The sequence below is a fragment of the Pomacea canaliculata genome, linkage group LG9, assembly GCF_003073045.1.
Source record: "Pomacea canaliculata isolate SZHN2017 linkage group LG9, ASM307304v1, whole genome shotgun sequence".
Taxonomy (NCBI): Eukaryota; Metazoa; Mollusca; class Gastropoda; order Architaenioglossa; family Ampullariidae; genus Pomacea; species Pomacea canaliculata.
Genome location: NC_037598.1, coordinates 30,064 through 49,208, shown reverse-complemented (window position 1 = coordinate 49,208; position 19,145 = coordinate 30,064). Strand labels below are relative to the sequence as shown.

Genomic DNA, 19,145 nt, shown 5'->3' with positions numbered 1-19,145 from the left:
TTTGGAGTACGTATGTTGTATCAGGAATGTCCTCCTGTCTATTGCTGGTACTGATGGGACTGTCATGTCTGTGCAGAGCTTGTAGCCTACCTGGTGACAGGTGTACGTGAGGTTTACGTTGTCGAACACATCGCTGGCTGTCGCGTTCTGAAACTACGTTAACGACAGCGACAACAGTCAAACAGTTCCGATGATTGACAAAATGCAGGCCCAGTGGGGTGGGAGCTGGAGACGGGGTACCTAAGGCCAGCAGTGGAAGGAATTTGGATGCGTCCCCCGTTTCGTAAGGTCTAGTGTCGGGGTTAGAGTTCAAAGGTGCTGTTGAAAGCGTCTAGTGCAGGGTTTGAGGCAACTTGAAGAATGCGTTTTCTTGTCCGACAGCACGGCAGTTTCACTCAAACAAGTTTAGTGCTTGTAGTACAGTATTGTTCTCTAAGAATCTGCTTGAACGGTGACATGAAAATCTTTTTGCCAGTGGGGACTTTCAATCAATATCAAGACATAAAGAAAAAACAAATAAACAAAAACCATGAAGATTTTTGGTGCTTTCCTTTAGTAATGTTTGGAATTGGGCTAAGGTGCGATAACAAGGGAGAAATATTTTTTTAGAAAAATGGAGCAGGCATTTGCACTAAATCATTTCAGCTCCAACCGATTTTGTAGCAAATGTAAACATGAAGCATACAGCAACAGAAACTCATGAGTACAAAAGTCCTTTTTTAAGGCTTAAGACAACATGCACTTCACTTATAATTATTAATTTTGCTAAACTAGTATTTAACCTTTCTGTATACAGTTTATTGAAGTGTGCCGATATAGAAGCACAAACAAAACATCAAACATAATTTCTGTGGTATAAAGTCCACCAAGTCCAGGTTCGATAGGTCATAGAGATAAATCTAGGTTTATCAAATACAGCAATGGTCCTCAATATATTTTATATATGTGACATCTGTTCTACTTGCTCGGAGTCGCTGGAAAGAATGAAATATATATGTGACATCTGTTCCCACCCCACCCCTACCCGTGACTACGTCCTCTCAGTGTGAATACATTCCAAAGAGGAAGTACTTAAGCACTAACCTACTAAATCAACCAAACAATTAACCAGGGAGGACAGACAGAGATGTGATCAGCGTAAGGTGACCAGATGTCACCGACAAAGAAAGCCGAAAAAGGAGGTGGGGGGAGAAGCCTTTCCTCTGACTTTTGCCGAGTAGTGAGGCTTTCAACGGCAGATCTGTCCACGCCACTACAGTATTCCGTTTTAAAAAGAAAACTGTTTTTTTTAAATTTAAATATAAATATTAATACCTTATCTCCAGCTCAGCCAACTTTGAGGACGTGCAAGTGAGGCGCTGTAACAAATTATCGACGATAATCCGGCACATTCGTCACCTTGCGAGGCTGTTGCTTCGAAAGCGTACTTCATAGACCAGACCTGGCCAAAGGCCTGCCCGCGGGCCGGATCTGGCCCGCCTCCTGTCTCTGACCGGCCCGCCCGCTGGACCGCCCGCCAGTATATGCACTATATATACAGTATTGGGTAAAACTAAGTTAACTTTATTAGTCCGGCCCTCTAAAACCATCCTAATTTTTCATGCGGCCCCTTGGGAAAATCAATTGCCCACCCCTGTCATAGACCATGAATCTCCTTGTAAAGTTCGGTTCTTGCAAGATAGTGTCAAAAACATTTTCACAAAGACTTCCCGAATTTTAGCTGTTGTTGCACTTCACTATTAAAAGTCCTTTCAGTGCTTCCACCTTTAACTGCCGGGCAGCGGAAAATACGCGGGAGGACGAAATGCCGAGAGATGAGGGGAAATGTGCTGATGTAGGCTTGATGAGATGGCAGGAGGGTCTGATGTCTGGTGTAGGCCCGCGGTTGTGAATGGGGCACGGCCTTGGTCAGTGGATTGTTTTCCTTCTTCTTTTTCTGGTTTAAAGACGGAACACCCAAGCATTACACCTGCAGATGTTAAGGTTCAAGTCTGCAGTCTACAATTTCCAGGCCGAAGGTAGGCGGGGCCGTCGGGGTAGCGGGCCAGGTGTCAGAGGGCCGCTGGACACAATGATTTATCGTGCATGAACCGTCTAGATTCTAGATTCTAGAAGAACATTCGTGCATTGAGGTCTCTGAATTAATGTGCCACTTGGGGGAGCTGCAAGCAAGTTGGAATTGACAGTAAAGAGATAGGTATGCTACTGATGTATGGCCACTCTGTGAATGGAGAGGATGGGGCCCGCCGCTTGCACCGCAACCTCTAAGCCCTGAGTGAGATGTCAGAGGAGCTTGTTTCCTATAGTTACTTCACGACACAATCAAACTTTCTCTTCCCGTTTCTCCATCACCCAGCAAACTACATTAGTCTACAACTCTATACCACGGGTGGGCTTAAGTTCGGCCTGTGGATGCCTTTGGATCGGCATCGTCTGCCAAAATGTAAAATGCACTTGTTTTCATGTTTTTAACATCAGCCTAGGTTAATTTTCTAAAAAAATTATTATATCAAGTACAACAGAGTTAGAAATCGGCAGTCTGTAGCATTCTAACACAGAGAAAGTGAAAAGACAAAAAATAATAACAGACTGACATGTCTGATGGAGTCGTTAGAGGGCAAAGGGGGAGGCTGCCTACAAAGGAAAGTGAGCGACTTCAAAAAGCTTCACTTTACACAACAAAGTCGGCAGGTGAAAGCCATTGTGTACTTATTTGTTGTCCATTCCATTATCACTAGGTTTGGTGTGTAGTCAGCTGGCGTGGGGTAGGGTAGGGATGAAAGTTAATGCCACTGGACAACCGTAACCAAAGAAGCTGACACCTTTATTACGAGGGACGAGCAGACGACCACCAGCGATGTACCAGCGGCGCGTGCAATAAGATGTCGGCCGGCAGGTCATTGTCGTCACGGGTCAAACACCGGAGCCCGCAGAGCAACGAAAAATAAATCGGGATCAACAAGACACCACCAAAAGGTAAAAGCTAAAACAAAGGCGCGGATGCGAATCAGTTTACGGTATTCAGATTTTTAAAGACAAGCGGGACATTGATGGACTTGCCAGAAAGCGGGACATTGGTCGTCCCGCCCGGACATTTCATGAGCAGGCGGGACACGAGGTCAAAAGCTGGACGTCTGGTCACCTGAGATCAGCGACACATGACATCTGCCGCTCACAAAATGGCGCTGAAACTTGCTGTAGGTGGGATGCAGCCGTGGCTTTTAGTTCATCACATTCAGCAAAGTACATCTGCTGGCCTCCTCCTGCTTCTAGTTGAGTGTTCGGGAAAAAGATTACTCCTGTTCTTGTTGCTGTTGTTCTTGTTCTTGTTCTTGTTCTTGTTCTTGTTCTTGTTAAAAAAGAGATAAACTTTAAAAAAATGACTAAGAGATTGACATAGAAAATAGAGATGGAGACCACCAATTACAAGAAAGATATCGTGGGGTTAGTCTGGAAGAATTTGCCGAAACAAAATAAAATCAAAGTGAAACGTTGGTTTTGTCATAAATAATGCAAACGTTTACTTACATTTATGATTATCATGTCTTCTTTTGAAAAAAATGTTGAGGAATGACTTTTGATTTCATCAAAAACCTGTTGTATTATGAATATCAATCTAATAATTTAGAAAAAGGTCAAAACTATAATAATTTCCACTTTATGACAGAGACACCGACAACAAGACAAAGTGCGAAGTGACCTGTATCAAAAACAAGAGAATCCATGTTGCCCTGAAATAAACACTCACAAAAGAACTGATTAACTTCATTGATGTGTAGGTTGCATAGTTCTTTAGTACTTTAGGCATTTTATTTGAGCTTTTAGTTATTAGGCCTGTGCATTCTGTGAATTATATTTTGTGTTTTGTATGTGTCTTGTGAATAAGTGTGCTATATGTTCGTGCTTATGTAAATGCAAAAGTTCGGTATGCTTAGCACAGTGCTACACTTCTTTCATCCTTCCCAAACTTTCAAGCATGAAACAGTCAATGCTTCAGAGCTTTTTAAAATTTTAATTCTGATTTATAATTTGCACTAATTCACTAAACATCCAGTGAAAATACTGTCGAATAGCCGCGGTTAGACAACAAGGTGCACCATGGGAAATTTAGTTTTTAATTGAAAGTGGCGAGGAATTAGAGCAAAATGCTTGTATAAGACTTTACTGTAGCACTCGTTACAGTGGTAGTAGTTGTCAAGAGGATACATCACATGGAGTCCTCACATTCAAAAAGCAATCAGTCCATGTCCATCTCAGAACCAGTACTGGCTTCTCAGAAATCAAATAACAAACAAGGTTTGGACAAGTTGAAACACATCACGGACTAGTCAGATGTGTGATTTTTTCTGTTTCTCCCTAACACTTTCATCTGATCACAGGCTGATCTTTCTTTATAGCACAGAGCTTGTTATAATAATTACTGATTATTTATAGGCAAATATTTTTCTAATGTAGATGACTGCTAAAGCATGGCGGGTACAGAGTCATCAGCATGACGATGGACAGAAAGCTGGAAAGTGCTGTCGGGGTCTCCACCTGTTGTCAGCGACTAAAATAATAAAATAACAAAAATCATTAACAATGTGTCAGTTAAAATTTTAGACCATGTAAGAATCTCAACTGCTGTTTAATATTAAGTAAAAATAGTGTTTAAACAGCTCGTGAACTATTGTTTCTCAAGTTCCGTATGGTCTTTATACCGTGTGCGGACGTTTTGCCGACGGACGTTTCGCCGCCGGACGTTTCGGAGCCGGACGTTTTGTCGACTGCACGTTTCGCCGCCGGACGTTTCGGAGTCGGACGTTTTGCCGACCGGCGTTTCGCCGCCGGACGTTTCGTCGCATTATGTCAGAGAGAGAGAGAGCTTACTTACTTCTCAAAGAATGAAAGTAAACTACTAGATTACACCAATAATTCTTATTTCAAACAAATTTTACACACAGACTTCACAGACAGTTCACTGTGATTGTCACAGATTATGCGCAACAGCTTTGAGAAAAAACATTGATACAATGGCGAGAGAAATGTGTGAGCTAACGGTTCACATGAGGAGGGATAGTGAGAGAGAGTTCACTGATACATTGATACAATGGCGAGAGAAATGTGTAGCGAAGGGCGTCCCACACTTGACTTCGGCTAAAGGTCCCGCGTGAAATGCTGAAATGAAAGTGCCCCCGCGCCGAAACGTCCGGCGGCGAAACGCCGGTCGGCAAATGGTCCGACTCGAAACGTCCGGTGGCGAAACGTCCGTCGGCAAAACGTCCGGCTCCGAAACGTCCGGCGGCGAAACGTCCGTCGGCGAAAAGTCCGTGTACCATTTATACATGTATCTATTAGGCAGCACATATATACCTACAAATGCATGTTTTTTGGTGCATTGTTTATTTTCCCATATGAGTAAGTAAATGAGAACATTTTGTACGCATATTTTCGTACACTAATTTTGTCTAAAACGGATGACTAACTCTGGCAAAAGTATGTAACTCACTTTGAAATTTGGATAACAAACAGGTTAGTAAAATGTTTACATTTTATCATCCTTATTTACAGCTACATGCCTAACTACTTACCTGTCTGCCCAGTAGGAGTCTCTACCAAGTCATCCACATCTTTTTATGAGTGTTGCGCTTAGAGTTTCGGATGATGTCTCCAGTGCCAGAGTTTGCAGGTTCTTAAAAGAAATAACAATTATATATATATAAAGAGATGTAAAAAGAGTATTTTCCCACATTTGCGTTTTTCTTTATAGTTTTGAAAATTTTGATATCAAAGTTTGAATCAGCATGATATAAAGAAAGTGTAATAATTAGCGCTTTATGACAGACACATACAAGACTCATACACACAGTTCGTATAAACGGGTGTCAAACATACAATTGACATACCCGTAATTCAGAATTTTAATATTTGTTATATCTTTACCACAGAGATTGGACACAGCCGTATAGTCATCTTCACATTCACAAGTAGTCAGGCAGTAGGCACCCGACACACAGTTGTTTGCATTTTCGCCTGAACACTCCTGGCCTTGTGTCAGCACTGCAATCAGGTGTTGTTTGTTTACACAATAGTACTTAGCACACAGACACACACACATATAATTATATATAAACACACAAAACCACACTTTCATACAGTTTTGGGGTTTACTGAGATCAGGTTTGCGCCACTTAATAACAAACCTGAAGAACATCGCGACTGTGGTATCAGTTGTACAGTAAAAACAAGTTACAGTAATAATACAATTTTCTACTAAATTTGTCAGTTATTTTATTTTATTTGGCTTTTTCTTTACATGTCAGTATTTTATAAATGGAAGAATTATTATTAAAGAATGTCACTAGACAATTATTGGATTTTTGAAATCCTGTCCTGTACAGTGAAAAGAAATACTTGCAGCACTTGGCATAGACTCTGTCACAGACAGCGCCAGTCACGCAGGTGTCGGCAGCAGAACAGGGGGAGCCTACTCCAACGTTGGTGGCCGCTAGGGTCGCTGTAACAACATGGCATAGCAACAACACACAGCACCACAGCAACCACAAGCTCCAAAGATGTCCTTGAGGGTGACGTGGAACAAACTATAAAAATTCAGTATATATAAATAAAAAGTAAAAATATTAATATCAACAAACACCTGACATTACTGAGGTATATTAGGCCGTTTACTTTAAACCTGTGTAAAACTCAGACAAGAAGCGATGAAAGCAAGTGCAATGCCTATTTTAGGATGTTTAATTCTGTAATGTATTAGATGGTCATGAATTTTAGGTTTCATAGCTTTTAAGATTGATGCTAGCTTGTGTGTGTTTGCGTCAAGTGAATGTAAAAACTATTTATTAGTATTTATGCGTTTAAGCTGTAAACAAAAAAAAAATAACTTTTTGCAATAAGTCAAACAGACAGATGAGCTTCTTGTGGCTAAAATTTACTCCAGGCTGACCGACCGTTAACGCCACCCTGAAAACTCCAGCTTCACTCAGTTTCTCTTCACAATTTTATGGAAATTATCAGCGTGTCTATAATTATATTTTTTTATCAGTGTCATAAATAATTCTGTTTATGAGTCTAAAATTTTTTTTCAAACTACTTAAATTGTTGCATAGGGCAGACGATGTGTATAGGATGTACGTACGGTTAGCAGCCAGAGCAAGAAGCAAGAAGACAGTTCCAAGCAAAGCCAGCTCCATTCTCAGTCTCAAAGGTCTTCTTGTCTAAAGATGGTTCAGATGATCTTCAGTGATGAGGTGATGATACCACACCCTTATATATCTTTCTGATGAAAGTGTAGACAGTTTGGGTGTGTGAGAGAGAGAGTATTAATCACAGGATCTGTCATCAATGTCGTTTCCACACGTTCTGTCTTATTTAGCGCCCTCTATATCTGGCTTACTTCTTGTAGGTGTCACCAAACCATTAGAAACTGATCTCATCGGTCATGATAATGGGTTTATCGTGCTTACCTTCTTCATAAATAATTCTAAAACCCTTTACTAAAGACAGCCTGACTGAGTTAATACCTAAAGCCACAATAAGGAAACGTGAGTGGTGGCAACATTCTCGCAGAAATCTGTCAAATTAAAGTTAACTCACTGTCAGCTGTTTCCTGTTTACAACCACACACGTCTCATACATATTTCTTCTTCTACTTAGTCCGGGAATCTTAGAGAGAGAGAGAAGTAATGACTTCCTTGATGTGAGTGCTGATTAGTCGATGATTAAATTAGTGATGATTTAGTGAAGTGATAGTTTATTCGCAGAAGACATTTAAAACTGAAATTTCTTTTTTCTTTTTTTTTCCTTGCCGTTCAACTTTCCTACGTTTTCCTTTCTCATCTCGGATGAATGGCTTTGTATAACTGTCTGCAGTTTTCCATGTGTTTTGTAGAGAGAAAGAACGCGTGGGAGAAAGTGTTTGCTGGTGTGTACTGTCAGTGCATCCCTCACAGTGATAACATCAAACTGTTAGTCTTCTGTGAAACGAAGTTTGTTTTCTATCATTTCTATGATCAGTTATGTACAAACTGCAAATTGTGTACCCAAACAGGAGCTGTAATCGAAAACATGATCGAAGTAAATATAGTGGATGGATTTATAAGTCAGTCATAGACTGCTTTGACACTAGTTATTTTCTAAGCTACACCCCATAAAAACCACAAAAGCTTATTTTTCTCGCACCGACAGATAGAGGTTCATCCCAATAAATATTTTGCATCAGTGTAAAAATCGGTCTCCAATGACTGATGAAACTAAAGAAGTACAAAGCACCGTGTGCAAAGAGCATCCCTTAAAGTATTGTACTCAATGAATGCTCTAGAGGAAAGTATACAATGGAGTCGATGAAGGTTACTTTCGTTGTTACAAAATATACATTGTAGATTAACTGATACGAAGTTGAAGAGAAAGGATGGGGAAAGAAAAAGACCTACGGAGCAGAGATAGAAGAGGAACAGTGCAGACAGTTATACAAAACAATTTATCGGAGACGAGAAAAAAAGCCGAGGTAAGTTAAACGGAAAGCAAAAAAAGGAGAAAAAGAAAGATTCCGTTGAAAATATCTTTAGCAATAATAAAAACTATGCATTCTTTAAGAAAGTTTCCCTAAATCATCACTAATTCAATCATCGGCTAATTAGCACTGACATAAAGGAAGTCATTACTTCTCTCTCTCTCTCTAAGATTCCCGGACTAAGAAGGAAAAGACATATATATGAGACACGTGTGGCTATAAACAGCAAACAGCTGGCAGTGAGCTTACTTTGACTACAGAGATTTCTGTCTTTCGTAAAGGCTTTTAGAATCATTTATGAAGAGGGTAACCTTTGATTACCCCATCATCAATGACTGTTGATATCAATTTCTAACGATTTGCTGCCACCTACTTGAAGTAAGCCAAATATAGAGAGCTGTAAAGAAGACACAAAAGGTGTGGAAATGACATTGATGTCAGATACTAGGATTTATTCTCTCTCTCACACACACACACACGCACACTGTCTACACTTTCAGTAGAAAGATATATAAGGGTGTGCGATGGCATCACCACATCTCTGAAGATCATCTGAACCATCGTTAGACAGGAAGACCTCTGCGACTGAGCATGGAGCTGGCTTTGCTTGAAACTGTCTTCTTGCTTCTTGCTCTGGCTGCTAACCGTAAGTACATCCTATACATATCGTCTGCCTTATGCAACAATTTATGTAGTTCAAAAAGACATGTTGGTCTCATAAACATAAATATTTATGTCGCTGAAAAAAAACTTATAAGCGCGTTTTTTTCTGTTTACAGATAACTGCACATAACACCTGAGTAATCACACTTGTTTGTTAATATTAGTATTTTTCCTATATATATATCTTTTTTGGTAGTTGGCGCCACGTCACCCTCAAAGGTGTGTTTGGTGCTTGTGGTTGCTGTTGTGCTGTGTGTTGTTGCTATGCCATGTTGTTACAGCGACCCTAGCGGCCACCAATGTTGGAGTAGGCTCCCCCTGTTCTGCTGCCGACACCTGCGTGACTGGCGCTGTCTGTGACCGAGTCTATGCCAAGTGCTGCAAGTATTTCTTTTGACTCTACAAGACAAGAAATGTTTTAAAATCCAATATTGACTAGAAAGAAAATAAAAATTCAGCTACACAAGTTTTCTTTTTTTTTAATAGCACAACATATATGACATTTATGACATTGATTACTAGATTCATTCAGTATAGAAAGGGAGAAAAGAGTGAAGAGGAAAGATGTTTAGAAGAAGTGACAGAGAACATCCCAGCTTCCACTAATTGCGCTTATATTAATAATTTTTAATATGGTTTCCAAATAACTTCAAATAGGTCTAATTCATTACCTAAAATAGTATGGTATCTTTCTATATTATATCTGTATTTTACAATCTTCAAAAAGGCATGTAGAGAGGGTATATCGTTTTTCCATTTGCATACATAAATGAAATATTTTGCTAACAAGATAATTAGGTCTAACACTTTGACCGTACAAATGTGTCCTGTACACCAAATAAAATAAGTTTTTCAGAAAAATTAAAATTTCTTAGTGTTGTACATTTACTAATCATGACTGAATGTAAATCTCTCCAGAAAGCACTAACAAGTTGACATTGCCATAACAGATGACTTATTGTCTCTACATCGTTAAGATATCTAGCACATTTGGGGGAATTAACAATCATTCTTATAAAGAGAAACCTGTTAGTTGACAAAATTCTAAGGAGAAGTCTTAACTGGAACCATTTTAGTTGGTTATCAGATGTTGTCTTATGGCATTTGTTAAAAACAAGTTTCCATGGTATGTTTTCAAAGGTAGAGTCCAATTTCACAATTCCACTAGGCAAGGAGTCAGAATTTCCAAGCATTAATTGTACCGATTTATTCCCCTTACAAATTATCTCCCGTACCTTTTCTTTTCTTTCCTCAGTTCCTCAGTTTTTGATCTGTAATTTATTTTGAAACTGTTTAATTGCATTTAGAACTCCTGCGAACTGTAGAAAGTTAGAGGTCAAGATGTGGAATTTTAGCTACACAAGTTTTCATTTACTATAAGTAAGCGACAAATGTTACCATCCTATCATGACCCGAAATAACCACTGATAACTATTAATGTAAAGGCTTTAAAATTAATCAGGGTCTATATAGCATTGTCCTGACTATTGACATTAACTAATAATTATTCTTTTATTTGTAAAAAAAAAAAAATCCCAGGTGAAGGAAAAAGTCAAATGAAATAAGCAACAAATTTAGTTGAAAATTGTATTTATACGATAACTTGTTATTTCTGTACAACTGATACCACAGTCATGGTGTGCGTGTGTTTATGTGTATGTGTGAGTGTGTGTGTCTGTGTGCTCAGTACTGTTCTGTAAACAAACAACACCTGATTGCAGTGCTGACACAAGGCCAGGAGTGTTCAGGCGAAAATGCAAACAACTGTGTGTCGGGTGCCTACTGCCTGACTACTTGTGAATGTGAAGATGACTATACGGCTGTGTCCAATCTCTGTGGTAAAGATATAACAAATATTAAAATTCTGAATTACGGGTATGTCAATTGTATGTTTGACACCCGTTTGTACGAACTGTGTGTATGAGTCTTGTATGTGTCTGTCATAAAGAGCTAATTATTACACTTTCTTTATATCATACTTGTTCAAACTTTGATATCAAAATTTTCAAAACTATAAAGAAAAACGCAAATGTGAGAAAATACTTTTTGTTTTCCTCTCTTTTTTATATAAAGTTTTTATTTTTTTAGAACCTGCAAACTCTGGCACTGGAGACATCATCCGAAACTCTAAGCGCAACACTCATAAAAAGATGTGGATGACTTGGTAGAGACTCCTACTGGGCAGACAGGTAAGTAGTTAGGCATGTAGCTGTAAATAAGGATGATAAAATGTCAACTATATTTTACTAGCCTATTTATTATCCAAATGTCGGAGTAAGAGACATACTTTCGCCAGAGTTAGTTAATCGTTTGAAACAAAATAAGTTTAAGAAAATGTTTGTAGAAAGTAATCGCATTTACTTACCCATACGAGAAATAAGTGCATAATAAGCATGCATTTGTAGGTGTATATATATATATGTGTTGGTTAATACATACACATATAAACACAATACTAAACTTGAGCAACAATAGTTCAAAAGCTATTAAAACACTATTGTTTACTTAATATTAAACAGCAGTTGAGATTCTTACATGGTTCAATATGTCAACTGACATATTGTTGATGATTTTTATTATTTTTATTTTTTTAGTCGTTGACACCAGTTGGAGAGTACCACAGCACATCTGCAGCTGTCTGTCCATCGTCAGCTGATGACTGTGTTGCTGCCATGCTCTGTGTGATTATCATGAAGCTCTGTGTCACGGAGAAGCATCAGTCTGTGACCAGATGAAAGTGTTAGCGAGACACAGAGAAAATCACACATCCGACTTATCCACGATGTGTTTAATCAGAAATAAAATGTAAAGCATTGATGCATTGACTGTTTTTCTTGTATGAAAGTATAGGAATGATGAAAGAAGTGTAGGACTGCTTTAACCATACCGAACATTCACATTTACATCAGCGCGAACACATAAAATAGACACAGTATACAAACACAAAATACAATAACTTAATATTTTAGGAGGAATAGCTTGAGAACTCAGTTGTTTACATTTGCTTCTGTGTAGGCTTTTCCTACTTTAGTCATTGAAATAATTTATAGATATAAATATATAATGTGCAAAGTGACTGATCAGTTTTAGAAAAGGAAAACATTTTTTTGTATTTTAGGTCCCTGCTTACATTCGCTGATATCTTTAATAAGCGGTTTCTTTATCCGACATAAAAAAACGAGTAAATAAAACGTTTAGCCACATAGTCAGAACACATACACATAGACAGAAACACGTACACACATAACACACAAACACACACACTAACACACACATACACATAAGCACACACAAACACATTGGGAGGGAGGGGAAGAAGTATAACAAGAGGATGAATAAGCACAAAGAAGCAAACGAAGACTTCTACAGTTGGACATATTTTGACTAGAGTCAGCTAGATAAATAATTTTTGTTCAGAGACAAAAAGAATTTTTTCTGACCGATGCCGGAATTTTTATGGAGATCAAGTATTTCTAATACATGGCGCCTTGTAAAAGAGAAAAAGTCAGCTTTTAGCTTCCTTTAAGGCTCCTTAACTTAAACACGTGACCAACTTTTTTTCTGAGGTCGTCTCTACAGAATATTTTGTAAGTGAATGGTATAAAATGTCTTTATATGTAAAATAATTTTTAAATAGTCTAGAAAGCCGAAAATTACCGATTTCAGAAGCTGATTTCAGTACATGGGAACACAAATCCTAACCAAAACAAAAATGTAGGATCATACAATGCTACATAGTTAAAGGACATTTAATTTAACTTGTCTACGTGTTGGTCACTGCGTAGATGAAATGCTTGCGCTGCATTATACTAAAAACAAGGGAAAATTTGTTTTTATTTAGTTTTAAACACTACCTTTTGATAGAAGATCCCAACACCACAGTATAATCAACTACAGTTATATAACACATTATACATATATATAAATTTAATTTAAAAAGTTGGCTGCTGTAGTTGACAATTTCGACTGGCTGGTTACACGATATTCATCTGTAAATATTCTTTTAGGTCTATGTGCATTTCAAATTCTAGGCTATTAATGTCGAAAACTTACTGTACAGCTAACAATGGACACACCCATACATGTAATAACGGCCATAAATACTGGCCTTATAGTCAAATGTGCATTCTTGCCTAGGTTATATTCATCCTTCAGAAAAAAGACACAATTTCTTCATTGGAGAATAAAGGAAACACAACACTTTTCATAGACTTTATCGCACACTGTATTCGTAGTATGACTGCAGGCACTTGATGCACCACTAACGTCTCCAGTATCACCACTGACGTCATCAGCACCTGTGATGAAAAATAATTTGCTGCAGAGAACTGGGACATCATCATTAGTGAAGTTGCACTGGAATTACAAGACGATGTGTAACATTCCTGTCTAAACTAAAAAAAATTAAGTACAGACTCTTGGAATTACGAGTATTCATTCAAACTACAAAAGGTCAGAAAAGAAAAAGGACGATTACTAACTAATTATCAAATAATGAGATCAGCAGCTTTTTGTTATCCTTCTCTTATTTGTAATGAATTCACGGCTATCAAACAAATTTAAATCATATCAGGAAACGAACGGATGCTCTTTCACGAAATTCTTTCGGAGTAGGGAAGCAAGTAATTTAGAAAATCCCTTACAATCTGTTCGTTTCAAGTATCTCTTTGACCCTTTTTGACCTGTTTGTAGGTCAAGAAAGCATTTCAAATGGAAGTAAATTGGACAAGAAAACATTATACTGAGTTATGGGAATTTCTCCCCTTGCATACAATGCTATATATATATCTTCACCTATCCTCTTAAAAAAAGAGAATGCGATGAGACCTTGTTATGTTAAAGCCTCGTTTGAGAATTAAAAATGCATGATAATATGAACTATTGCAGCATTATTAATTCTAACAAAAAAATCTCTTTATTTCCGTCATTTCTCAACAGTTTTACTGCCTTTTATTTCAGGAACATCTTTTATTTTATTTTCTAGTGGTCTTGTATGTCACTCTTGGAGACTGCAACTTTTGGTTATCCAAACCTCAAGTCGACCGACCAAATGGATGACTTACGACTGATGGACCACAGGCGTAAACCCTCGATCTACCCATGTGATAAGCTAAACAGATTGCTTTATTATTTTTTATTTAAATATTTGATTTTTGTGAAGTTACATCCTTATAGTGTAACCAGGTCGTGTAATTAAAGAACTTCTACTATTATAAAACAAAAATCAACTACACACCGTCCCGTTAATACAAAATCATGAATACCTACAATATGCTTATCTCTAAATCATGAAATCTTTCCCTTTATTTTATTTTTTGGGATTTTCACCTATAAGAAAACTTTACATAAACCCTTTTGACAAAGCTAGGGCAGGGAAAAGTCGAACCAACAATATTTGACATTGTTCTTTGCTTGCTCGTTATCCTAGTAAGTACAAAACAAGAAACATGAATGACATCGTTTATTTGCTGACTATTGCTAAACAGCGTTTATTGTTTACTTCAGATTATTCAATATTATTACGAAAACTAACCAATAAACGGCACTTGGCTTTGTAAATGCCTAAAACACATTGTAATCTGGTAAACAATGAAGCAAAATCCCGATTGCATTCGGTAAAAGACATGAAGTGTACAAAACCATCATCACACTAAATAAATCAGTTCTTTTTCAAGTGTGTTCATATCCCCATATTCAAGACAACATGGATCCTCAGTTAAAGTGAAGAGACAAAAGACAAATATTTGGGTTTTAATGAAGGTCAGTTCTATCAGTATGGACAGGTCTTGTGTTTTGTAGTGAGAAAACGCGTGGGATAAAAAGACAATTCCAAAAGGTATTGCACTTAATGTATGCTAGTCTAGAGAAAAGTATACTATGGAGTCGATGAAGGTTACTTTCGTTGTTACAAAATATACATTGTAGATTAATTGATACGAAGGTAAAAGAGGATGGAGAAAGAAAAAGACTTACGCAGCAGAAATAGAAACGAAAACTGCAGACAGTTATACAAAGCCATTCATCCGAGACGAGAAAGGAAAACAGAGATACGTTTAACGGCAAGGAAAAAAAAAATTTGAAAAAAGAAAAATTCTGTTGAGTCTTTTGCGAATAAACTATCAATGTTTTAAGAAAGCTTCTCTAAAGCACAACTAATTCAGTCATCGACTAATGAGCACTCACATTAAGGAAGTCATTACTTAGCTTTCTCTTTCTCTCTCTCTCTAAGATTACTCGACTAAGTAGAAGAAGAAATATGTTTGAGACGTGTGTGGCTGTAAACAGGAAACAGCTGACAGTGAGCTTACTTTGATTAGAGAGATTTCTGCAAGGATGTTATCACCACACACGTTTCCTTATTGTGGCTTTAGGTATTAACTCAGTCAGGCTGTCTTTAGTAAAGAGTTTTAGAATCATTTATGAAGAAGGTAAGCATTGATTAACCCATTCTCAATGAAGGGTGAGGTCAATTTCTAATGATTTGGTGACACCTGCAAGAAGTAAGTAAAATATACAGGGATCTAAACAAGACACAAAAGGTGTGGAAACGACATTGATGTCAGATACTGTGATTAATAAGCACACCTACCCACACAAACACACTTACATTTGGTGGAAAGATATAAAAGGGTGTGTGATGTCATGACCTCTTCACGGAAGATCATCTGAACCATCTTTAGACAGGAAGACCTTTGCGACTGAACTGAGAATGGAGCTGGCTTTGCTTGGAACTGGCTTCTTGCTTCTTCTGGCTGCTAACCGTACGTACATCCTGTACATATTGTCTTGTCCATGAACAATTTTGATAGTCACTGTAAGTTGAAATAGATATAAGCAAAAATGTTTGAAGGAGAATTATTGATGATGCTGATAAAACATCTACAAGGTGGTGCTGTGTGTTGTTGCTATGCCATATTGTTACAGCGACCCTAGCGGCCACCAATGTTGGAGTAGGCTCCCCCTGTTCTGCTGCCGACACCTGCGTGACTGGCGCTGTCTGTGACAGAGTCTATGCCAAGTGCTGCAAGTATTTCTTTTCACTGTACAAGACAAGAAATGTTTTAAAATCCTATATTGACATAAAAAAATAAAGAGGTGCAGCTACACAAGTTTGCATTTTTATAAGCGACAAATGTTCCGATCCTACCATGACCGAATTATCCCATTACTACTATTAAGAAAACAGGTAACCAGACAGTGTTTATATTAAATTTCCCTGATTAGTTTAATGTATAAAATAAGTATTCTCTCATTTGTAAAAGACTGACAAATTTAGTTGAAAATTGTATTTACACGATAACTTGTTATTACTGTGCAACTGGTAAATAACACAGTCTAGGTGTCCTTTACGTTTGTTAATAAGTAACGAAAATCTGATTTCAGTAAACCCCTAAATTGTATGAAAAAGTTTGTGTGTGTGTGTGTGTGTGCATGCTAAGTACTGTTCTGTAAACAAACAACACCTGATTGCAGTGCTGACACAAGGCCAGGAGTGTTCAGGGGAAAATGCAAACAACTGTGTGTCGGGTGCCTACTGCCTGACTACTTGTGAATGTGAAGATGACTACAAGGCTGTGTCCAATCTCTGTGGTAAAGATACCAGCAAATATTAAGTTACTGTATTACCGGTGTGTGCAAATGTATGTTAGATACCCGCTTGTAGGAACTTTGTGTATGAGTTGTTTTTGTCTATGTCATAAGTTCATAACAAACTAATTAATATACTTTTTTACTATATACCGATACTAACTTTGAAATCAAAATATTTTAGACTATAAAGAATAACAGAAATCCAAGATAACTTTTTTTGTTGTCCGTCTCTTTTGTAATATAGAATGCTTATTTTTCAGAACCTGTGGACTCTGGAACTGGAGGCACTTTCACACTCAACTCTAAGCGCAGCGCTGTCCGCAAGATGTGGTTGTTCAGGTAGAGACTGACATCAGGCACACAGGTGAGTACTCAGGTACATGGATATACATAAGCATGGTAAAATGTAAGGAAAATGTTTATAACCTTAGTATTAGCCAAATGTAAGAGTGAGAGACATACTTGGCTGGAGTTAGTTATCTTTTAGTCAGAATAAGTGTAAGGAAATGTTTTAACAAGTGATCTCATTCATGTATCCATGTGGGAAATAAACAAAAGCATAAATTAAAAAAACATGTTTTATATGCACATGTATCAGATGTTCGTTAATACATGCATACATGTATATTAATGCATATTAATACATACAATACATATATCATACTAAACTGGAGTAACACAAGTTCAACAGCTGTCTCAAGACTTTTTTCCGATAATAAACAGCAGTTAAGATTCTTACATAGTCTCATATGTAAACTGAGGTGTTGTTGCTGACTTTTATTATTTTAGTTGCTGACAACAGTGGGATAGCATCACATCACATCTCCAGCCTTCAGCCCATTGTCATGCTAATGAAAGTGTTAGTGATGAACAGAGAAAATCCCACATCCGACTAGTCCACGATCTGCTAATCAAAAATAAATTTTTAAGAAGTTCTGATGCATTGACCATGTTTTTTGTATGAAAGTACAGGAATGAGTAAAGAAGTGAGTCACTGCTCTAAGCATACTAAACATTGACATCAGCGCGAAGACTCATAATACACGCAATACACAAACACAAAATACTTACAATACACAGAATGCACCTAATATTATCTCCCCTTGCTTTACCGCTTTCCCTCCCTCTAGCGATTCTAAAGAACGGGCAACGAAGAATGAAACAAAAGAAGAAAAGTTGAATAGAACATCAAATGCAAAGCACGTTAGATGTAATGGTAGAGAAAAAAAGAGATGGACATCGATATCCAAACATCAAATCATTGCAACAATACGACATTTGTCTTCAAAAGATCGGAGTGCATTATTTGTCTGATCACTGGCTGTTTCCATCTTACTTGGTTTTCTGTTATTCTCTATAAAAAAAAAATGAATTGCATGCATTGGACTTTTACAACTACGAAGAAGGCATAAGCATGCTCGTGGTTATTTGAATTCATCTAGATTCTAGAAGATACATTTCATACTATACTCAAGCCACGCTAGTGCACCATTCACAAGGTTTCCAGCAGTCAACACCAAACAGAGAGACAGAATGAGCGATAGTTTCGTACTAAAGTAACAGTTTGTCATAATTAGAAAAATGTAGACTGTCAGCGTCCGAATAATTCGCACACACTCTCTCTCTCTCTATTGACTGCTGGGACTGTTATAAACGGTTCACTAACGTGACGTAGTACACAAATTCTAGCGGTTAATTAATTAACGCATAAGTTTTAATGGCTGAAATTTACAGGTTAGTTTTATATCACCTATATATAATTATCCATAAAAAGACAAAAACCATTCATTCTGGTCTTTAAGAAAGGGCGGCAGGAGACCTCTATAAAAACGACAGAGAAATGAGACTACGATGAAAAAGATATTTATAGCATCGTGCCTGTGTCAAACTAAAGTAACCATACAAAATATTGTCCAGAGTATTCACCTTGCTACTTACATTAAACTGGGATGTCTTTTAGAATAGAAAAACAATAGAATTCTCAGTTAGTTGAGAGGCGTGTTATCACTTTGTCAGAAAGTCTTAACTCAGTTATTAATTCTAACATAAGGGCTATCACCATGTTTGTTTTTTTTAGCAATCGTAAACTATTTTTGCAGAGGCCTTTTTCCTCAAAGCTATAGAGAACTGTGGTTCACAAATTTTACCGAAACATTTCAAGAAAAGCACAAAAACAACAATTTTTTTATAATCTAGAGTACTTAAGTGCTTGGTGTTACAGTTATAACATTTACAACAATCCTGAAGTCCCCAAAATTTATTTTACAGATAGCTTTCAATGCCTGATATGTCGCCAACTATATTTACAAACCAAAAAGTACAGATGACATCTTAGTCCATAATCACAGTTATTATTTGTTAAAGTCCGGAGTACACACACACA

At 37.5% G+C, this 19,145-nt stretch overlaps 3 protein-coding genes across 3 annotated transcripts; 2 read left to right on the top strand and 1 right to left on the bottom strand.

Annotated features, from left to right (window-relative positions):
* Positions 1 to 3,997: 3,997 nt before the first annotated feature.
* LOC112572233 lies at positions 3,998 to 7,264 on the bottom strand. The gene is made up of 5 exons (XM_025251807.1): positions 7,136 to 7,264; positions 6,398 to 6,496; positions 5,923 to 6,039; positions 5,571 to 5,671; positions 3,998 to 4,549 (listed from the first exon to the last, which is right to left on the bottom strand). The coding sequence occupies exons 1-4, from the start codon at positions 7,188 to 7,190 to the stop codon at positions 5,592 to 5,594; spliced, it is 351 nt and encodes a 116-aa protein (XP_025107592.1). The 5' UTR covers positions 7,191 to 7,264; the 3' UTR covers positions 3,998 to 4,549; positions 5,571 to 5,591.
* A 1,775-nt stretch (positions 7,265 to 9,039) lies between these two features.
* On the top strand, positions 9,040 to 11,987 carry LOC112572058. Its single transcript, XM_025251573.1, has 5 exons — positions 9,040 to 9,155; positions 9,454 to 9,552; positions 10,894 to 11,010; positions 11,261 to 11,361; positions 11,767 to 11,987. Exons 1-4 carry the CDS (start codon positions 9,101 to 9,103, stop codon positions 11,338 to 11,340), a joined length of 351 nt encoding a protein of 116 aa, XP_025107358.1. The 5' UTR covers positions 9,040 to 9,100; the 3' UTR covers positions 11,341 to 11,361; positions 11,767 to 11,987.
* A 3,844-nt stretch (positions 11,988 to 15,831) lies between these two features.
* Positions 15,832 to 17,670, top strand: LOC112572059. The gene is made up of 5 exons (XM_025251574.1): positions 15,832 to 15,933; positions 16,097 to 16,195; positions 16,646 to 16,762; positions 17,023 to 17,126; positions 17,552 to 17,670. The coding sequence occupies exons 1-4, from the start codon at positions 15,882 to 15,884 to the stop codon at positions 17,103 to 17,105; spliced, it is 351 nt and encodes a 116-aa protein (XP_025107359.1). The 5' UTR covers positions 15,832 to 15,881; the 3' UTR covers positions 17,106 to 17,126; positions 17,552 to 17,670.
* The last annotated feature ends 1,475 nt before the right edge of the window (positions 17,671 to 19,145 follow it).

Coding starts and splice junctions, on each gene's coding strand:
- LOC112572233 (XM_025251807.1), bottom strand. CDS start 7,190: ATGGAGCTGGCTTTGCTTGGAACTGTCTTCTTGCTTCTTGCTCTGGCT. Junction 6,040..6,397: donor CAGAGTCTATGCCAAGTGCT/GCAAGTATTTCT, acceptor ACCTGATTGCAG/TGCTGACACAAGGCCAGGAG. Junction 5,672..5,922: donor GGCTGTGTCCAATCTCTGTG/GTAAAGATATAA, acceptor ATTTCTTTTAAG/AACCTGCAAACTCTGGCACT.
- LOC112572058 (XM_025251573.1), top strand. CDS start 9,101: ATGGAGCTGGCTTTGCTTGAAACTGTCTTCTTGCTTCTTGCTCTGGCT. Junction 9,156..9,453: donor TCTTGCTCTGGCTGCTAACC/GTAAGTACATCC, acceptor ATGTTGTTACAG/CGACCCTAGCGGCCACCAAT. Junction 9,553..10,893: donor CCGAGTCTATGCCAAGTGCT/GCAAGTATTTCT, acceptor ACCTGATTGCAG/TGCTGACACAAGGCCAGGAG.
- LOC112572059 (XM_025251574.1), top strand. CDS start 15,882: ATGGAGCTGGCTTTGCTTGGAACTGGCTTCTTGCTTCTTCTGGCTGCT. Junction 15,934..16,096: donor GCTTCTTCTGGCTGCTAACC/GTACGTACATCC, acceptor ATATTGTTACAG/CGACCCTAGCGGCCACCAAT. Junction 16,196..16,645: donor CAGAGTCTATGCCAAGTGCT/GCAAGTATTTCT, acceptor ACCTGATTGCAG/TGCTGACACAAGGCCAGGAG.